The 22,912-nt window shown below is 39.6% G+C and overlaps 1 protein-coding gene across 2 annotated transcripts in view; it reads right to left on the bottom strand.

Annotated features, from left to right (window-relative positions):
• The window catches only part of LOC121137488, a 38,788-nt gene extending 16,708 nt beyond the window's left edge, over nucleotides 1–22,080 (bottom strand). Inside the window, exons 1-4 of one of the 2 annotated variants that reach the window (XM_040739754.1) lie at nucleotides 22,035–22,080; nucleotides 4,993–5,066; nucleotides 4,141–4,165; nucleotides 926–1,036 (exon numbers count right to left, since the gene is read on the bottom strand). In XM_040739754.1, the coding sequence (XP_040595688.1) occupies nucleotides 926–1,036; nucleotides 4,141–4,165; nucleotides 4,993–5,066; nucleotides 22,035–22,071 (247 nt within the window). In that variant the 5' untranslated portion in view covers nucleotides 22,072–22,080. Of the gene's footprint in view, nucleotides 1–925; nucleotides 1,037–4,140; nucleotides 4,166–4,992; nucleotides 5,067–5,586; nucleotides 5,620–22,034 lie in introns of those variants that run through there. The other variant, XM_040739752.1, reaches the window with a different exon arrangement.
• Between the last annotated feature and the right edge of the window lie 832 nt (nucleotides 22,081–22,912).

Genomic DNA, 22,912 nt, shown 5'->3' with positions numbered 1-22,912 from the left:
GGTTCTCAACAAATGTGCACACCACACTGATGATAGCATGGCAAAGTTATCACTCCTCCTTTGGCATGTTTTGGTCATAGTATTTCATCACACAAACTGGGAAAGTACCATAGGAATAACTTCCATGGAGAGCTACTTAGCACAATTGGACATTTGGTAGTGAGAAATGCTGAAAAGCATTAAGTATTGAAAGTCTGCCTTCAAATGAGAGAGCCAGAAGCAAAGAGAACTTAGGTATGACAACACAACTAGACTACCATGATGCCTTTGGAAGAGGAAAAGCAATGCTACCTGTGCCAACTCCTTTTCCCTTCTGTTCTTTCCCACAAGCAGAGGGTGTGACACACTACTCCAGGGAGCCACTCCACTTGGGGCAGTCCAGAAATTCTGTTGTCTGTTTCAAATTTTGTCCTACCTCCTGACAATTTGAAAATTACCACATCAATCTTGAGACTATTTAAATTCAGTTCATCTACATTAAACGTTTCTGGGAGAAAGTAATAGAGAAGTGGTTCACCTACTCCTGCCCGTACCAGGTGAAGTGACAATGACAGAGGGCAGGTTGAGTTCACCTTTCCTATGTTTATTGTTGCTTAATGGCTGCAACAATTGTTTATATTGAGTTCATCCACATTAAAGGTTTGTTGGAGAAAGTAATAGGGTGGCTTACCTATTCCAGCCTGCACTAAGTAAACTAACAGATTGAGTTCATCTTTGCCCTGCTTTTTGTTGCTCAATGACTGGAAAAGGTGAAGTTAAAATTCATTCTTAAATTGTGTGGTTGAATTTCAACTGATGAACTATGCAGATTAACATTATGCAAACAGAAAATAATTCTAAGGTTGTCATCTCCTCACCTTATTGTACAATAATGACCTGCAACTGCTATATATCTCCCAATGAAATTATTGCCTTTCAACAGTACCTTCTGTTTCAATTTGTGGTCTTTCTATGGAAGTGTCATCTTGGTCTTGAGATTCTTCATCAACCTCTAGAATAGTAGAATGCTTTGGGTAGGGTCTATCCAAGATATTTCCTGTATTAAAGCAAACAGTTTTGTTAACTTCATTCCAGGAAAACAAAGGGAAACCAGTAATGTTCTTTTTTTGTACATTCTATCTCATGACCATATTCAAGCACTGTCATCAGAGTCACAGTGGTGTTTCACAAAGATTGCTGAGTGCACTGCATACGTCAGCATGTAATACACTGATGATGTAGGCAATTCATAAATTCATGTCAGTGTGACAGTGTTGGAGAAGAGCCACTTTACTGTGTTAAATTGCATTTGTACCTGATTAGCGGCATCCAAATCTCTCTTAGAGTCACATAAACACAGCAAAATTCATAAACTCCCTCATTTCTCTGTGGTCTTAGCTAGGATGCTATATACTGAGACTTCTCAGTCCAAAACAAATATACAAGCATGTATTCATCCATTCATATATCCATCCAGTCACACATACATACACACACACACACACACACACACACTGAAAGTTTGCCCTGTAGGGAGTGGACATATTTGGTTTTATATTATTAATTATTTATTAAAGTTTGCCTGAAGTTTTGAAAGAAAAGTTAGCAGTAAGATAGTGATCAGTCACTGGTGGTACACACCTTTAATCCTAGGACTCAAGAGACAAAAGCAGATAGGTCTCTCTGAATTCAAGGCCATCTAGGGCTTCCCAATAATAAATCAGTCTAAAAGAGTTTACAGAGCTTGTGCCTTTAATCCCTAAAATGGTGTGATATAAAAGATAGGAGCAGAGTCTTCAGGAGACTCAGTCTGAGTTTTGGTGGAGTCAGGATAGTCTTTCAAGTCTGAATTAGAGGTAAGAGTTAGTGACTGGCTGCTTTGCTTTTCTGGTGTTTAGCTTGAAGCTTGAACCCTAATATCTGTCTCTGGGTCTTTCATTTATTGTGCTACAGACACTCACAAGGAAACTGTTCTGTGGTATCTATTAAATGGCAGAAGAGTCAGCTACATATGAGTGCATCCAGGTAGCAGGAGGTTTGTGTTGGTATCTCACATAACCAACAGTAGAGAATGTATTTATTTTCATCTGTACATTCACTGTTTATGTAAGAAGTCATAGGAGGGCCTTAGCTTAACAGAAATATGATGTCTTCCTTCAGTTTTTTCTATCTGTCTGGTGCCTACTCTTTGTGAGTGATTTTCTGATCAGAGGACCACATTGAGAGGTAAACAAGGCTTGCATATTTTCTAGAAAAGTTCAGATTCAAAGTTCACTCAAAGCCAAGTTGTCACTCGATGGTTAGGATGAAAAGAAACTTCCCTGCCAACTTACCAAGACCTGGATATGTTCTCATCATACACTGACAAGAACAGCAGCCAGATGCATTGGTAATATAATAAAAAGTGCCTGTACACATCACTTTCCAGGTGAATCCTCATTGTCTATCTGTACAGCCTTGATTAATTCTACCTAAGACACGGTAATGACTACAAGAGTACTGAGAGTGCACCATACATGTCCATGCCTTCCTCACCAAACTCCTACCTCCTCTACACTGTTATGTTTTTGTTTTTCAGAAAAGATCTCCATTCTAGTCTAGCCTGAAATTTACTCTACAGCAAAGAATGACTTTTAACTCATGTTTCTCATTCTTCCACTTCTTAATGACAAGGATTGATATGATTTAGCCATTGTTGGTACATTTTAAACAGAACTAAGAAACTCTGGGTCCTGGACATGCTAAGCATGCACTGAGGCAACTGGACCTAAACCTCCAGTCCATATTAGCATACTTGCTTCCTTAAAATACAATAGGCCAAAGTACTGAAAGTGCAGTTGCACTCCATATATAATGCTTTGGAAAGGTTGTTACTGAGTCTTATGTGGTTCACTGCTGAACATATGTATCTGAGTGATCATGCTGAAAATATGGTGACCAAATACCATTGAGAAGAAAACTCCTGAAGCACAGAATGTACCATATTTTTAGAGGTATAGTCCCACTGAGTGTGATAGTGAACTCCTTTTATAACAGTAGTCTGTAGGCAGAGGCAGGTGGAATTGTGTAAGTTCCAGGTCAGAAAGGTATATACAGAGGTAGTCCTGGGAGAGACACGGATACACAGTGAGACCCTGTCTCAAACAAGCAAGCAAGCAAGAAAGCGAAAGCAAACAAAAGACATGATAGCAAAAACCATAACCAAAATCCTATATTGTCCAGAAAGTCAGACAGCACAGATCAACATCCAGGTGGTGACTGGAGTTCTTAGTGAACACGGTGCCCAAATTGTGTTGCTTTTTATGCCCATACCAATGTCGTTAAATGCCTTAAAGCTTTTCAGGTTTTACTGGAAGGAGCCAACCAAATCTGGCTCAAATCCAGTTCACAACCATCGAATTTCAATGGAGTGGTTAGCACACAGTCTCTGCCCTGCACCACATTGTGGGCTGTTTTCTTTCCTACTTGCTAACGCCTGCAGGCAGGTAAATTGAACTGTCCCAGCCTTCTGACCACTGTGGTAGGGGAGGCAGTCTTGGGGCATTCCTGTCGCTTTGATTTATTTCAGCCAGATGTTGGAAATCTGGATACCCTTCCGTGGAGATTATTGTGCCCGGGATGGTGTTAAATGCGGTGGCTGTACTGAATGTGTAGAGACCCTCATCACTTATTCTGAGCCTTGGTTTATTCACTTGTTTAGGAAAACACAAATCAAACTACCACATATGGCTGTGGTGAGCTTTAAACACACTATTATAGGTAAATAGTGAATATTCATATTTTTCTTAAGTTAAAAAAGTCTCCCAGAACAAGGATAGTGTCTGGGCAGGGTCCCGCATAGCTGACAAAGTGGCTCAAATCCTGATTTTTTTCTCAGCAGTTTCCCTGGGAATTGGGTTAGCAACATAGATATCTGTCTAGATAAATTAAGACACAGTCTGGTGCACAAAATCTCAAACTAAGGAGGTTACTACAGGATGCAGCAACTTTAGACAGATAACTATGAGTTCTTACTTCAGGCATCACTATTTTTTTAAATCAAACTCTCAACTGTAAACTGATAGATGTGTTTTTTCTTACTCTGGTGCACTAGACAAAAGACAAGCAGTATTCACACAATTCACATCTAAAACATGTCCTCAGTGACTCCAGAATACATACCACGTCGGGGTTTTATAGGCTCCACCTGCAATACACAGGAAAGAAAACACTGTGAGGCTTGAATTATGGTGGGTTCTGTTTGTACAACTTTTTGGCTCATCTGTTTGCCAGGCATATTACACAAAGGACTGCCAAGCCCTTGGATGGAAGATTCTGGATTACTATGCCACGTGATACTGACACAGATTGGCTCAGCATGCTTGATTTGACACAGAAAAAGAAAAACAAACTAATAAAAACGAGTATGTTTCCCACTTTTGCTGACTCGAGGCCATATCTGGCAACCCTGTGTGTTTGGCCTCCACTGACGGTTCAGCTAAGCTACATTACACACGACAGACTAATTCACATCTGGTTACTATGATATTAATCCCTCTTATGGAGCACTCCAATAATGTGCACACATCCTTATGTCTTAAAGTTCTCGGCCCCCAGACATCCCCACACTGTCTTCTACCACGTATGTCTTTAGGGAACACACCCAAATTCAACCTAAGCCAGAGGCTCCGGAAGTCATACAAGGAGGGGCTCCCCTTACATTAACATTGAAACCCACAAGGAAGATAAGCCCATCAACTTCTGAGTGAAATTTGCATGCTTTTGTCTAAAGCAGAACATTATTTTCCCAAAGACACATCCCCAGTCATACTTGCTGCTTGACATAAGCAAGTGTGAATGTTCTGTCCAATCACTAATCTGGTATGATTCTGTTTTCCCTTCTTCCTACATATACTATTTCATGCTCATGGTAACCTAATCAAATTTAGTTTTCAGTGTGATAGCCACTAAAACATAGGGAACAATCATTAAACTTAACTTTTCTGTCTTACATGAAGCAAAGAAACCTTTTACCTCCACCAACGTGTCTTGACATTCTTTTTCAGCAGTTGCGGGACAAGGAACAATTGCTGATTCTATAGGAACAACTAGAAGAACAGGAAATAACTATCAGCTCATGGTACATTTATCCAACCAATCCATCTCTACTTGACTTGGATAAAACTGTCTGTAACCAGCACATGTATTAGTTAGGTGACTACTGGACTGTCTTCCTGATGGCAAATGTAGACAAAGATTTAAAAAATATAAAAACAGTCAATTTTTCTGCTTTCTAGGGAATGGGAATCCAAAGCAATGTGAGAATCTGTTTCAATATGTAACTACTGAGTGCATGTTTCAAAAACATTTACACATTTATTCAGTAGGGAGGGAGCACATCAGAGGACAATATTTGGTGTCTAGTTCTCTCCTTCCATTATGTGGGTTCTGGAGTTAGAATCAGAACACCAGGTCTGGTGATAAGCACTAATACCTACTGAACCATCTCACTCTGCCAAGTAAAATAAATCTCACAATTAAACCACATATCACCATCAACTTCTGAGATCATTTTGAACCCTAGAAGAACTGACAATCATTCAGCATATCTCACAAGCATATTTCAACCTCCACCAACTGATACATTCTGATTCTGCATTCATCATAAAGAACATACAATTTTAGCTTTGGTATCAAACATTTTACTGGGGAAGTGAATTTAGTATAAGGCATATGGTGTAACTGCATTTGTCCATTCATTCTTTGACATAGACAATAATTTATTAAAGAGTGGAAAACAGTAATGAGCATGCTGTGTCTTGTTTCTCCTTATAGTCTTTATTATTCTATAACTTTTGTATTCATGTGTTTTTTGGGATCCAATTTAAAACCAGCAGTGACAGGGGAAAATGAGTTTCTGGATCCCTTTGACCACTCAAGTCCTTTAACGTAGCTCTACATGAGAGTTGCTTCAGGGGTGATGGATACTCTTAAAACTGGGTAGAAATTCTAGATACCTATGTGCCACTCTATCAGGGTTTGTAGCTCAAATATCTCTGCACTTCTAGGAGCCACATTTGTATTGCTGTTATACAAGGACCACATTTGTATTGTCATTAGATACCAATTAAAGATCTCTTCATCTGTAATTGGCTTTAGGTCAGGTATGAAGGTGAATGTTGTCCCAAACCTAAGAATCTGTGAACTGATGAGACTGGTAATTCCTTATGATGATTAGTATGAAATGTGACACTGATGTAGCAATACATGTCCTGGGCTAAGTGACCATACATAGAGTCTATGTCATAAAGTAGGTAATTCCTAGGACTTCTATAGACATGCAGATATCCTGGCATGTACCCAGACAATAGGACTTCTTATTTGGTGAGTAAGGTAGCATTTTAGACACTCAGGATAGTGGGCAATATGTCTGGGCTCACATCGAGTCTTTTCCATCTAAGAACACATTCACCATTGTGTGTGTGTGTGTGTGTGTGTGTGTGTGTGTGTGTGTGTGTGTGTTTTATTCCACCGCAGGAATTCACATAGTCAATAATGAAATACACTTATCTGGCCTGTTGTTAAGTGATTCAATGAAAGTAATCTAAGCAGTGTCAATACTTAGGAAGGTTAGTCATTTTAAAATGTCCTGCTACCTAAGGCCCCAAATTTTAAATGCCTAGGTCACTCTTCTTCTAATGATATATGATTGCTAGTCCTAAGAGCCTACATTTCAAATTTTCCTACCTCTATTAAAAAGAAGTACAGAATGATGCCTATGTTGTCTTAAGTATATAATCAATGTCCATGCCTTAAAAAAATCATTGTTTTCCAGAGTATTCTACCTGTTTTAGTATGGAAAGTGAATCCCTGTTTAATGAAATGAACCGTAGATTTTTTTGACAGAATTACATTACATATTAAAACTTCTAGAATTATGAGACCATTGAAAATCTAAAATCTTAATAGCTCTTCATAAATGGGAACATCTCTACATTTAGGTTTTGATCAATTCATGAAGACAGCTATAGCTCAGCTTTGTGAAAGAGCTCTGAAAGCAGGTCAGGATAACTAAATCACATAACGTATGAAAACAGAAATAAGAGTTAACATGACTTTTCAGAGCTGTGGTTCTATATACACAGAAACACAATTACTCTTGCAAACAATTCTTTTTGTTCACCATATACACACTCTTTATATTCATTGATGACTCTAAATTGATATCAACTCTCTACTTAGTTCATCAGTCTCTATAATTCACCTCAGTCTCTACTTCGTGTGCTCAAATAGCGATCACTCATTCAGGACAAAACAATCTTGTTACAGTGTGAAATTATCATAACATTTCTCCTACTGTGAGTCACTCTGGGTTTCTGAGATGAATAATTTCAATACAGAGAACCAAGTACTTGCATGTATATTTATGAAAGAACATTTATGAAAGTATTTATATATAGGTATATCTACTAAGGACAAGCTTGAGGGAGGGAATATGAATTTGTATTATATATATAATACAGACACACATATATATAAATTAAATTATAAAGTCAGATTTTTTCATAGAGAATATAATACACATATTATATAATAAGACATAGTCCTAACAATACAGAAGTTATTAAAGAAGATATTTTGACAAATATTAGCTAGTCTAATTGAAGGAGTACTCAATGACTAGTAATGACATACCTCGACAGTTACAACAGTTCCCCATTTACTCTAATTCCAACACAATTATCACTCCACAATATATAACCACGTACACATGAGGAAAGTCTCAGAGTGTACTGGCCTTCAGATCTGAGGCATGATTATATCTAACTACATGTCAGCAGGGTGCCATGGAAATCGCATAGTGAACACACAATACATTCTATGACATCCAACAGCTGCTGTCTAGTCAAATGTGCTCATATACCCCAAGACTACAGGGTGGGTTTTTATAAATGTATTTAGTAATTTACTAAGAACGATCAACTCTAAAGCAAATACCTCCCCTGCCCCACACAAACCTTGCCCTCAAGGAAATGGACATAAACAACAGAATTGCTCTGTAGTATCTGTTAAATGGCTGAAGAATCAGCTACATATGAGTGAATCCAGGTAGCATGAGGTTTGGTTATCTCACATAACCAAGTGTTGAGATAGTATTTATTTTCACTCCTTACATTCACTGTTCATGTAAGAAGTCATAGGAGGGGCCAAGCTGAACAGAAATATGAGGTCTTCCTCCAGTGTTTTATGCACCAAACCTGCCTGATGCCTCTCAGTGGGTGGTTCTCTGATTAGAGGACCACATTGAAAGGTAAACAAGGCTTGCATATTTTCTAGAAAAGTTCAGATTCAAAGTCACTCAAAGCCAAGTTGTCACTCGATGGTTAGGATGAAAAGAAACTTCTCCTCAACTTACCAAACCTGGATATGTTCTCATCATACACTGACAAGAACAGCAGCCTGATGCATTGGTAATAGAATAAACAGTGCCTGAACACATCACTTTCTAGGTGACATCCTCATTGTCTATCTACACAGCCTTGATTAATTCTACCTAAGATAGGGTAATGACTACAAGAGTACTGAGAGTGCACCATACATGTCCATGCCTTCCTCACCAAACTCCTACCTTCTCTACACTGTTATGTTTTTGTTTTTCAGAAAAGATCTCTGTAGGTTTTTTTTAATTCTCACTCTATGGGGAACCACCACCCTGCTCCTTCTTATAAATGCAAAGCCTATATTGGTGGAGTTTCAAGACAGGGTTTCTCTGCCTTGCTCTGGAGGCTGTCCTGTAACTTGTTTTGTAGACCAGGCTAGCCTCAGCCTCCCCAGTATTGGGATTAAAGGCATGTGCTACAAATGCCTGCATGAATTCCCAGCCTTATCTTGGCTACTAGCCAGCTTTTCTTAACTTTTATACAATCTACCTTTTGCATCTCTACTTTTATTTTTCTATTCTATATACCTTCCTTTCCTTATTACTCCATGGCTTGCTGTGTAGTTGGGTGACTGACCCCTGGGGTTCTCCTGTCCTCCTATTCTTGACCCTTGGTCTCTCTTCCCAGATTTCTCCTCCAATTTATTCTCTTTGCCTGACAGCCCCACTTATCCTTTCTTTTGCATAATTATTGGCCATTCATCTCTTTATTAGACCAATAAGTTGATTGAGGCAAGCAAAGCCTCACAATTTTGCATCATTAATCAAATATTCCAGAGAATAAACAAACATAACACACCCCAAACTAATATTCTCAACAAATCAGGTCTTTGGCATTTCCTTCAATCTGTAGAAAGAGCATTACTGGCTAGGGGTGTGTCAATACCATCGAACCTTCCTACCAATCCAAGTCCATGCTTTCTCTCTCTCTCTCTGTCTCTCTGTCTCTCTCTGTCTCTCTCTCTCTCTCTCAGAAATGCACACACAAACACACACACACACAACACCACAAAAATCTAAAACCTAAATATACATACTCATCAAATAAAAAATCTTCCAAGAGGACACTACAATTCTAAACATTTATGTGCCAAACACAAGGTCACCCATATTCTTAGAAGTACTACAGTTAAACTCACAGTGATCCTCACACAGCAATAGTGTGACTTCAATATACTTTATTCAATAGACATGTTGTTTAGACAAAACCCAATCAGAGACATGCAGGTTTTAAATAATACTCTAAACTACATGTACCTTGTAAATAACTAGGTAATATTTCATTAAAATATACAAGAATATATTTCCTTTCATCAGTTCATGGAACTTTCTCCAAAATTGACCTTATAACTGTGCATGAAGTCCCAACAGATACAAGAGAACTGAAATAGTACTCTGTATCTTATCTGAACACCATGGATCAAACCTAGATATCAACAACAGCAGAAACAACAGAAAGTGTATAAAAACATGGAAACTGAGCAACTAACTACTAATGAAAATGGAGTCAAGACAGAAATGAATAAGGAAATTAAAATTTTTTTCAAGACAGGGTTTCTCTGTGGCATTGGAGGCTGTCCTGTAAATAGCTCTTGTAGACCAGGCTGGCCTCAAACTCACAGAGATCTGCCTGCCTCTGACTATCGAGTGCTGGGACTAAAGACACGTGCCACCACTGCCTGGCTGGAAATTAAAACTTTTTAGAATTGAATGAAGAAGTAAAATTCCAATGCAAGGATGGTAACTACACTCATAAAAACATAGGCAAGAGATAATCCGACTTTACCAACAGCCAAAATAAAAAAGGGGGGGAAATCCACACACAGTACCACCACCGCCACCAAATCCAAAACAAAGAAGAATTAACAATCAAGGGTCACTAATATCCCTCAATATTAGTCGTCTTAACTTTCCTATAAAATGACACAGGCTACCAGAATGGATACGAAGACAGAATCCATCCTTCTGCTGCATACAAAAAACACACTTCACTTTCAAAGACAGATGTTACCTCAGAGTTAAGGGTTGGGAAAATATTTTCCAATCAAATGGACCCAAGAAACAAACAGGTTCAGCAATCTTAATATCTACCAATTAGACTTCAACCTAAAATCAATCAAAAGAGATAAAGAATGGCATTTCAGATTAATCACAGGAAAATTCCATCACGATGAAGTCTCAATTTTGAATGCCTATGCATCCACCTTCATAAAACAAACATTACTAAAACTCACATCACACATAAAACCTCACACACTTATAGTGGGAGACTTCAACATCCCACTCTCACTATTAGACAGAACCTCCAGACAGAAACTTAACAAAAAACAAAGGAACTAACAGAAGTTATGACCTGAATGCGTTTAACAGACATCTATAGAGCATTCCATCCAAACACAAAAGAATATGCCTTCTTCCCAGTGCCACATGGAACCTTCTCCAAAATTGACCACATGCTTGGCAACATAGCAAACCTCAACAAATACAAAAATATTGGAATAACCCACTGCATTTTATCGAACCACCATGCTTTAAAATTAGAATTCAACAACACAAATTGTAGAAACCCTACAAACTCTTGGGAATTGAGCAATGAGCAATTGCATCACTACTGAGTCAAGGAAGAAATAAAATAAGAAATTAAAGACTTAATAGAATTCATTTAGAATGAAGACACAACATACCCAAACTTATGGGACACTTTGAAAGCAGTGCTAAGAGGTGCCTATATGAAGAAACTGGAGAATAGTCACATTAGAGAATAATAGCACAACTGAAAGCTCTAGAACAAAAGAAGCAAACTCACTCTGGAGGAATAGATGCCAGGAAATAATCAAATTGTGGGCTGAAATCAATAAAGTATAAACAAAGAAAATGATACAAGGAATCAATGTAGCAAAGAGTTGGTACTCAACTTTATATGGAAAAACAAAACACCCAGGATAGCCAAAACAACCCTGTACAATAAAGGAACTTCCGTAGGCATCAACATCCCAGACTTCAAGCTCTAGGATAGAGCTGTAGTCCTGAAAACAGCTTGGTATTCACAGAAAAATAGACAGGCAGACCAATGGAATAGAATAAAAAATGCTGATATTAACAAATACTGCAATGAGACTCTTCCTGCCAACCTGATGCCAGAACCACGTCACTCAGAAATGAACACACAGGGTGCTGTATTAATTATGAAGCTGTTGGCTGTTTGCTATGCTTTCTTGTTGGCTAGCTCTGACTTAATTTTTAACCCATAACTGCTAACCTGTGAATTTCAAGTGTATTTTAGCAGTTGTTGTTCCTTCCTTAGCAATTGAACAACTGAAAGACAACACAATAGCATACAGTATCCAGACTCTATGTGTCTTTTCCACCTTTATGGCTTTTTTATTACTCTGTATCTTTTAAATTCCCTTTTTACTTTTTTGAGACAGGGTTTCTCTGTGTACTTTGGCTGCCCTTAAACTTCCTTTGTACATGAGGCTGGCCTTGAAAGCACAGAGATCTGCTTGTCTCTGCCTACCGAGTGCTGGGATTAAAGGTGTGTGCGACCACAGACCAGCATCTCTATTTCTTTTACCACTATCCTGTTTCTTTTTCTCTCCCAAGCCTACGTAAATTTTTAAACACACTGTAAACCTTCTAGAGTATTCTGACTTTACTGTAAATCTTTATGTTTTTTCTGGCCACATGTCTTTTATCTGCTAAACAACATTGTTATAATTAAAGAGGCAGCTGTTTTAGCCACTGGCTTTACAACATGACAGGCATAAGTTTACCACACAAGTCACTGCTTGTCTCTAGTAAAACAAGAGCCCACCCAAGAAAATGCTGCCACCAAGAAGCCGTGCTTGTCTCTATTCTTTGTTTCTAAAATCCCCCTTTTAAACTTTTGTCATTCTGTGTGAAAATTCATGCAACCAACTTTGGGTGCCATATGTAATGAGATTCTTCCCACCAGCCTGGTCCCAGAACCGTGTCTATCCCAAATGAACACACAGGATGCTATATTAATTATGAAGCTGTTGGTCATTTGATACGGTCTCTTGGAAGCAGAACAAGAAATGTCTAAATACCAAGACTGGGAAATACCAAGACTGTGAAGTACGTACGAATGTAAGGTTAGGAAAATAGGACACAGGGAAACCGAGCAATGGAGCATGACATCATGTGCCTCACAGTTGACTCTGCACACCACACGCATACAAGTTCTCCTCACTAGCTGCCTGGTTTGCTGATGACCCACAACTATTAATTTTAAGATCTGCAGAGATTTCCAGAGTCCTCTGATTTTCAAGAAGCTATCCTGATTCACTTTTTCTGGGTTAATGCTATTAGAGGACAAACATTTGGAGACATTGTAAGGCTGGAGCTTACAAGATGTAGAGCAAATGTTACTAGATGAACATAAAAACATCAGGGGTGGTGGAACAGACAGTGTGCAAGTACAGTCGGTTGGTAGTGTGCTGTCTTAGCTTGAATAAGGTCCTAGGTTCCATCCCCAGCACTGCCTAAACCAGGCATGATGGGGTATGGCTATAACCTCAGGGCTAGGAGATAGAGACAGAAGATACAAAAGTTGAAGGGTATCTCTTGTTACTAGAACATAACATGAGTATAAATGAACAAATAAAATAAATAATCAATAAATGTTTTGAACAATTTTTGTGCTTCTTTTGAAATATATGGAGTGAAAGGGAGTGTAATGTTTGTAGTTCAACCCAAGTCCAGGCAAAGAGTTAGCTGCTCTTAGCAGCTACTGCATGCCACCATGCTTTCTGCCATGATGATAATGGACTTGGCCTCTGAAACTGGTGTCTCTTCACAGCAACAAAAGATTGATAAAGACACTTCTTAATATATGGCTGAAAAACAAAACCCAAACGAAAACCAAAACCAAAACCCTTGAAACTAACATATGTAGTTCAGGCTGTATTCATATTGGACAGTATTTCTAAAGGAGTTTAGCTTTGGAGTAGAGAACAATGCTGAGAATGAAATGACTGCACATACTGGGAGTAGAGAGATTATCCCACTGATCTTAAATCTTCACTTTGTTCTCATAGGAAGATGGCTTCATGAAGAAGTTTGAACCTAAGTCTGGCTGGGTGACTTTTCTGGGAACAATAGGGCAGATCTGGCAAATGCTCTTTGCTCCTCAAGCAACACTACTGACCAGAAAGGACCCGCGCTCCTGTGACAATGATGACCATCACTTAGTACATCCATTTGTAAACAACTCAGCTGATAGGACTTGACTTTCCAGAATTGCAGATGTTTTGTTCCCACTTTAATAAATAAATTTGTTTCTGTATGTGTTTCATGCTTTAAGTTTTTGAGTTTGCCTGGAATTTCATAATACTCAACACAGGGACATTGCCAGTGGCCATGCCAGCCAGTTGCAATTGAAGTTCCAGGTGTCAGCCCATCAAAATGGAATCCTCTGATGGGCCAATCTCGTTTAGGCAAGGCCACGGGACTGCAGACCCTGGAATGTCTTTTGCTTCTGCTGTGTCTTTCCATGTTTACTGCAGCTCTCTTTCTCTAGTATCTAGCATGGTGTGAGTGGATGTGGGGAGATCTCCACTGCCTGTAATATAATGTGCTTATCTCTTGGAAACATCCTGCACTACTAGGCATTTTCACCTGTGGATTGTCTAGAAGATGATACCTCTCTAACCTGTACTGTCTAATTTGATAATAAAAATGATAGTTTATACAGAGTTTTGGTGAATAAAAAATAAATGCAAGGCTATGTTTCACAGTCAAAGTCTGAGTTTCACCTGAGGAGCTGCATGGATTGTATACCTCAAGTTAAGGATTAACTATTGAGCCCAGCTAGTTGGAGGAAATACGTCAGTTGGGATGGGCTTTGAGGTTTCAAAAGTCCATGCCAACCCCAGAATCTCTCTCTCTGCTTATGAATCAGATAGAAAAGTTTAGCCACCGACTCCGTGTATTTCTGTCAAAGCCCAGGGCTGCTGGAGGATGGCCCCGAACAGTGGCAGGGCAGGTATTGAGGTATGGACCAATGATGACCTGGAGGGTAGTATCTTTTCTACCTCTACCATAAGGTAGAAACTCTTCCATAAGGGTGTGCCTGTTATCCAAAGTTATGCTGTGTCACTAGGCTAAACCATATGGGGTTAAAATCTGCTCTGTAACTCTTTCCTGAATCCACACTTTGTCTAGCCTCAGGGTCCCTGGCTGCTTACAGTTCCTCATCGATGCTCTCTCCTCAATCTTTTCTCTCTGGCCTTTCATTTGGGCTTCATGGAGAGGACAGTCAGAGATGCAGTGTTGGGGTCTCAAATCATTTTTCTTCTTGTCTTCTCTGACCTTTTCTTGTCTTCTGTTTTCTCACTCCATCCAGCCAGTCTTCTCCCAAGGCAAGACCCAAAAAGGAGAATTCACTTTCCCCAAGTCAAATAATAATCAACAGTCAGACTATATATGATCAATCTGGCTTTCTAGCAGCCAGGAAGGGATCACATCTCTTTGTGCTCCTACAGCAGGAAACTGGAGTGGTTTGAATAAAAACGGTTAAATGAATATCGAGCCATTTTTAAAGTTGATGTGTGTGTGTGTGTGTGTGTGTGTGTGTGTGTGTGTGTGTGTAAAACTGTCTTTGTTGGGCCATGTTCCAATTTTTAGATCAAGTTTGATGGCAAAATACAAATCCTCTTTATTAGTCTTGGGTCACTTGCATTAGATTTCCCTTGAGTTTAGTAATAGATCCAATAGAGAGAGCCCTTTCCCCCAAGACCATTTCAGTTGTCAATACTACCTCTGTTGTATGATTCCTAACTGAGGAAATGAAGACACTAAGGACCTTAACACCAGATCCCTTAACACCAGATCCTTCTGCTTCCACATGCAGAGGGCCAGGATTACAGATGAGGTTATCACCACACTCAGTTTGTGTGGTGTGGTGCTGGAGGTCCAACCCCCAGGTTTTGTGCATGCAAGGCCAGCACTCTAGCGATGGTACTTCATCCTAAACAGCATGGTCTTTTATTTTATCACCACCTTTAAACTGGAGAAACAAAAAGGAATAAGCAAGAAGACCAGGTAGGAAGTTACTTAAATCCTACTGAGCTGAGTGAGAACAAGATACTATCTTTGAGCTCTGTTGGCCACAGTGATGTGCTTGATAGGAATGTTCCAAAGCACCCCAAAACAGTGCCACCAATGGGGACTAAGTGTTCAGACTCATGAGACTGTGGGTGGGGGAATTTCACATTCAAACAATGAAACTGTGTTTGCTTTAAGACACAGTCTCCCTGTGCAGCTTATGGTGACCCTGACACCCCAATCCTTTAGTTTCAGCCTTCCTAGTGCTGGGACTAGAGGCATGTGCCACCACTTTCAAGATATACTATGTGAGGCTGCTTTGATTTTGTTTTATTTTGAGTCAGGGTCTTCCTACATACCTATGTATCTCAGAATGGCCTAGAACCTTCAAGTTTTAGACATTAGCTTGTAAGACCTTTAATGATCTCTTTTCTTTTCATTTTCCTTTTTTAAAATTTAAACTAGAAACAAGCTTGTTTTACATGTCTATCCTAGTTTCCTCTACCTCCCTTCCTTCCCTGCTCCACACAGGCCCACTATCCATCGCCTTTTGGCTCCCCAGGGAGGGCGAGGCCTTCTATGGGGGAATATCTGTTTTCTACTTGAACGCTTGATCTCTCCTTTTGCTTCAGCTAACCTAGTGTCAAGTACAATGTCTTATCTTAGTATCTGACCGACACCTTTTTGTTATTGAGTCTTCCTATGATTTTGATTTCTGATGGAAATAATGGCTCCAGAGTGTTGGAAACACTTGGGATACCAGTGTTTCTGCCCTGGAGCCTTACCTGTGAGAGGACACACAGAGACCACTGAAGATTCACACCCCTAAAGAGATTTACACCTAATGTTGCAAACATTCACAGGTGCAAACATATTCTTGATGAAATGTACACATGGAACTAAAGTATTTTTTGTCAAAGACTGGGATTAAATAAAGTGAATGCTTTCTCCCATGCCAAACTGGACAAAGCTATCATTATTTTTGCAGCACTGGTGTCAAACCATGAGCCTTGTGCATGCTAGGCAGGCTCTTCACCTATCAGTTATGCTGTCAGATGACCTATTTAATACAGACATGAAACCACATAGAACAGCCATGGATATTCAGAAAAAGCCAGCCTCTAGAATTCAACAGCAGCAATTTATCAACAGTAACATATGCAATAAAATTTGTGTGTGTGATTGTGTGTGTGTGTGTGTGTGTGTGTGTGTGTGTGTTTGACATATGGGAGAAAAGTTAGGACCACATGACGCTATGTTTTACATTTCTTCCTGAAGATTAATACTTACTGCATACAGTCATTTACGGTAGTGATATGAACAGAAATCACCGGAGGACCTTTTGGACTCCTGGGATGGCTCAAGATTCTCCATACTTAACATGCTTTCAGGGGACACTGATCCACAAAGTACATTCATGTTCTAGTATTGGTGAACAGATATTGCATGAGCACACTGACCTGATTTTCTAGGTCTCTGAGCATAAAGATGAGATCACAGATGTCAGCGAATTCGGTGCTTGTTTTACTGCCCATGCTAAGAATTCTGTTCATCTTTGTTTTCCCTCTTGCACCTTCCTTTGTCTTCAGGCACTTACAGAAATGAACTATATACATTTTACATGGGTGCTGGAGATCTGAACTCGGCTCCCCATGCTGGTGTAGTAAGCATTTTACCAAGAAAATCATCTCCCTGACTCTGAAAAATTAAATCTTAAAAATCAGCCCTCAACTACTGAGTGGCAACATGGGGGTGGTGGCAAGATATATATATATATATATATCTATATATATATATATATATATATATATATATATATAATCTTAAAAGTCAGCCCTCAACTACTGAGTGGCAATTTAAGATTATATAATATATATAATCTTAAAAGTCAGTCCTCAGCTATCTTTATTCTTTGCTCCCCACTCAGTCAAACGTCCTGCAGCATTTGAATCCCTTAAGTGAGGAGGAATGGCTGCACCAGTCTCATCTCCTCACTCAGAAGGTGCGAGAAGGCTGCAGGAGTTAAATGCCTGGAAGCTTGGACTGGGCTCACGTGTCTCCACAGGTGCACCTCTACCCATTGTGTGCACATCCTGTTGGGCACATGCTCATAGTTCCATACCGCCCGGTAGGGCAGGCGGCAGGCTCTGTGGGTGTCCAGGAGTTTCTCCAGGAAGGCTGGGCTGGAGCACGTTTGTTCTCCCCAACCGAGTTATTTTGTTAAGTGAGGAAAGACGTTGCCATGAGCTTTAGTAGGTGTTGAGATTGTGGAACCACGCCTGCACTTTCTGGTTTAAATTTCATTCATTCACATGTGTTAACAACTAGTAGTAAGCCATTTTGCTGTGTATTGGGTTATAGAGATGGCAAAGATGATTGTCACTTCTAAATGCTCAGACGGTCTAGCAGAGGATGCAGGTGAATGAAATTTAGGGCTGGGGCTATGGCTCAGTGATAACCACGGTTCAGAAGTGTGCTATCTTTTATTAGTCCACATTTAGAACATACACTGAATTTTGGTCTGTTTTTCTACTTTCAAATTGTGTCTTCCTTTAACTTTGGCAAAACTAGAATCTGAGTTTATCTATGCGTAGGTTAATTTTCACATTGTGAGATAATTGCATCCTCACAGCCACCCCTTGATTTCTGCTTCTGAGTTAGGGTCGTTTATCTGGAACTCGTTGCCTTACTTTGCCTTCTTTCTTATGTACTTTGTCTTCTCAAAATTTTTAGAGTACATCCTCAAAATTTTTAGAAGGAAAATACGTATGTGATTGTCAACCTTTATATTGTTTTCATCTCATGTCTATGCATGTTTTGTCTTGCATGTATGTGAATGCATCCAGGGAGACCAGGGGACCAGCTGTTCTGGCGGGATCAGGTACAACAGGCCCTGCATCTGGTCCTGTGTTCCACTGCCTGGGGATTGCCTGGGAACTGCACAGAGCTTCCAATTCTGGTGGGAGCCAAGCAGCCCAGACTCCAGGTCTTCTCTCCCACCAACGAGACCAGGAAACCAGTGGATCCAGCAAAGGGTCCAGGGGACCAGGTGGGAGGCTAAGCACCCCAGATTCCTGGTCTTCTTCTCCACCCATGGGACCAGAATGAGGTCAAGGAATAGAAGAACTACCAGATTATTGGACTTGCTAGCACCCACCAAAAGGGAACTCTGGTCCCCTAACCACCAGACCAGTAAGGGTCTCTTTCTGCACCCACTAGAAGAAGAGATGGGAAAGAGACAATACAAAAACACACTCAGCAACAGAAAAACAAATATGACACCACTAGATTCTAGAGACTCCACACCAGCAAGACTCCAACATTCCAATGCAAATGAAGCAGAAGACAATGATCTTAAAACAACTTTCATGAAAATAATAGAGGCCCTAAAAGAGGATATAGGACAATCACTCAAAGAAATGGAAGAAAAGACAAACCAAAAATGCAAGAAATGGAAGAAAAAACAAACCAAAAAATGCAAGAAATGGAAGAAAGAACAAACCAAAATATTCATGAAAGACAACAAATGGACGAAAAGATAAACCGAAAATTGCAAGAAACAATGCAAACGCTGCAAGAGTAGAAAACTGAAATAGAGACAATAAAAAAAACACAATCTGAAGAAAAGCAGGAAATAGAAAAGCTGGGCAAACAGTCAGGTACTTAAGATACAAGCATTACCAACAGAATATAAGAGATGGAAAAGAGAATCTCAAGTGTTGAAGATACACTAGGAGAAATGGATTAATCAACCAAAGGAAATCTTAAGTCCAACAAATCCTTAACACAAAACATCCAGGAAATATGGGACACCATGAAAAGACCAAACCTAAGAATAATAGGTATAGAAGAAGGAGAAGAAATCCACCTCAAAGGGGCAGAAAACATTTTCAACAAAATTATAGAAGAAAACTTTCCCAACCTTAAGAAAGACATGCCAATGAAGGTACAAGAAGCTTACAGAACACCAAATAGAGTGGACCACAAAATGTCCCCTCGCCACATAATAATCAAGACCCCAAATATACAGAATAAAGAAAGAATATTAAAAGCAGCTAAAGAAAAATTCCAAGTAACATATAAAGGCAGACCTATCAGAATTACACCTGACTTCTCCATGGAAACTCTGAAAGCCAGAAGGTCCTGGATAGATATACTACAAACACTATGAGACCATGGATGCCAGCCCAGACTACTATACCTGGCAAAGCTCTCAATCACTATAGATGGAGAAAACAAGATATTTCATGACAAAACTAGATTCAAGCAATACGTATCCACTATCCCAGCCCTACAGAAAGTTTTGGAAGGAAAACTCCAACCCAAGGAAGTTAACTACAACCAGAAAAACATAAGCATTAGAGAATCCTTCTCTACCAACAGCCAAAAGAACAAAGGGGTGAAATTCCACACATTAATTCCACCAACAACAACCATTGCAAATAGAAGAAGGATGAGCAATCAATGGTCATTAATATCCCACAACATTAATGGCCTTAACTCACGCATAAAAAGACACAGGCTAGCAGAATGGATTTGAAGACAGAACCCTTCCTTCTGCTGCATACAAGAAACACGCTTCACCCTCAAAGACAGACAGTACCTGAGAGTTAAAGGTTGGGAAAAAATTTCCAATCAAATGGACCCAAGAAAGCTAAGGGACACTTTGAAAGCAGTGCTACGGGGGAAGTTCATACCACTAAGTGCCCACATGAAAAAACTGGAGAATACTTAGACTAGAGAATTACCAGCACAGCTGAAAGCTCTAGAACACAAAGAAGCAAACTCCCCCAGAAGGAGTAGACGCCAGGAAATAATCAAATTGAGGGCTGAAATCAATAAAGTAGAAACTAGGAAAACAATACAAAGAATCAATGCAACGAAGAGTTGGTTCTTTGAGAAAATCAACAAGATAGACAAACCTTTGTCCAAACTTACCAAACAGCTTATACCAATTCTTCTCAAAGTATTCTATGCAAGAGAAGCAGAAGAGTCTTTGCAAAACTCTTTGTATGAGGCTTAAATAACCTTGATCCCCAAGCCACACAAAGACACAATTAAGAAAGAGAACTTCAGACCAATATCCCTCATGAACATTGATGCAAAAAATACTCAATAAAATACTGGCAAATCAGAGCCGGGCGGTGGTGGCACACACGTTTAATCCCAGCACTCGGGAGGCAGAGGCAGGCAGATATCTGTGAGTTCGTGGCCAGGCTGGATCGACAGCCTCCAAAACAATACAGAGAAACCCTGTCTCCTAAGACAAAAAAAAAAATACTGGCAAATCGGATCCAAGAACACATCAAAACAATCATTCACCATGATCAAGTAGGTTTCATCCCAGGGATGCAGGGATGGTTCAACATATGAAAATCTATCAACGTAACCCACCATATAAACAAACTGAAAAACAAAATCACATGATCATCTCACTAGATGCTGAAAAAGCCTTTGACAAAATCCAACACCCCTTCGTGATAAAGGTCTTGGACAGATCTGGGATAACAGGAACATACCTAAACATAATAAAAGCTATATAGAGTAAACCAACAGCCAACATCAAACTAAATGGACAGAAACTCAACGCAATTCCTCTAAAATCAGGAACAAAACAAGGCTGTCCACTCTCTCCATACCTTTTCAACATTGTACTTGAAGGTCTAGCATTGCCATATGACGATAAAAGGGGATCAAGGGGATACACATTGGGAAGGAAGAGGTCAAACTTTCACTGTTTGCAGATGATATGTTTACATAAATGACCCAAAGAACTCTACCAGGGAAATCTTACAGCTGATTAACACCTTCAGCAAAGTGGCAGGCTACAAGATCAACTCAAGAAAATTAGTAGTCCTACTATATACAGATGATAAAAGGGCTGAAAAAGAAATCAGAGAAACATCACCCTTTACAACTGCCATAACATAAAGTACCTTGGGGTAACACTAACTAAACCTGTATTGCAAGAACTTTGAATCTTAAAAGAAAGAAATTAAAGAAGCCCTGAGAAAATGGAAAGATCTCCCATGCTCTTGGATAGGTAGGATCAATGTAGTAAAAATGGCAATCCTGCGAAAAGCAATCTACAGATTCAATGCAATCCCCATTAAAATCCCAGCACAATTCTTCACAGACCTTGAAAGAACAATAATCAATTTTGTATGGAAAAACAAAAGACCCAGGATAGCCAAAACAACCCTGTTCAACAAGGCAACGTCCGGAGGCATCACCATCCCTGACTTCAAGCTCTATTAAAGAGCTATAGTCCTGAAAACAGGTATTGGCACAAAAATAAACAGGTAGACCAATGGAACTGAATTGAAAACCCTGATAGTAACCCACACATGTATGAACATCTGATCTTTGACAAAGAAGCTAAACATATGCAATGGAATAAAGCAAACATCTTCAACAAATGGTGGTGGCATAACTGGAGGCTGGCATGTAGAAGAATGCGGATCGATCCATGTCTATCGCCATGCACAAAACTTAAGTCCGAATGGATCAAAGATCTCAACATAAATCCAGCCACACTGAACCTCTTAGAAGAGAGAGTTGGTGGTACCTTCAACGAATTGTACAGAAGACAGCTTCCTGAACATAACACCAGTAGCACAGACAGTGAGATCCACAGTTAATAGATGGGCCCTCCTGAAACTGAGGAGCTTCTGTAAGGCAAAGAACACAGTCACCAAGACAAAAACGCAACCCACAGAATGGGAAAAAATGTTCACTAACCCCACATCTGACAGAGGGTTGACCATCAAAATTTACAAAGAACTCAAGAAGCAAGTGTCCAAAACACCAAAGGATCCAATTAAAAAGTGGGCTGCAGAACTAAATAGAGAATTTTCAATAGAGGAGTCTAAAATGGCTGAGAGGCACTTGAGAAAGTGCTCAACATCCTTAGCCATCCGGGAAATGCAAATCAAAACAACTCTGAGATATCATCTCACTCCTGCTAGAATGGCTAAAATCAAAAACACCAATGACAATTTATGCTGGAGAGGATGTGGTGAAAGCGGGACACTCCTCCATTGCTGATGTAGTGCCAATTGGTTCAGCCACTTTGGAAATCAGTGTGGAGATTCCTTAAAAAAATGGGAATAAGCCTACCACAAGACCCAGCAACTCCACTCTTAGGCATATATCCAAAAGATGTCCATTCATACAACAAGGATGTCTGTTCCACTATGTTCATAACAGCATCATTTGTAATAGCCAGAACGTGGAAGCAGCCTAGATATCCCTCAGCTGAAGAGTGGATAGAGAAAATGTGGTACATTTACACAGTGGAGTACTATTCAGCAGAAAAAAACAATGGAATCCTGAGATTTGCATGCAAATAGATGACACTAGAAGAAACCATCCTGAGTGAGGCAACCCAGTCACATAAACAGAAATATGGCATGTATTCTCTCATATATGGATTTTAGACATAGA

This window comes from Mesocricetus auratus, unplaced genomic scaffold, assembly GCF_017639785.1.
Source record: "Mesocricetus auratus isolate SY011 unplaced genomic scaffold, BCM_Maur_2.0 Super-Scaffold_100691, whole genome shotgun sequence".
Lineage (NCBI taxonomy): Eukaryota > Metazoa > Chordata > Mammalia > Rodentia > Cricetidae > Mesocricetus > Mesocricetus auratus.
The sequence above is the reverse complement of the archived record's forward strand: the minus strand, read 5'-3'. Positions and strand labels throughout refer to the sequence as shown.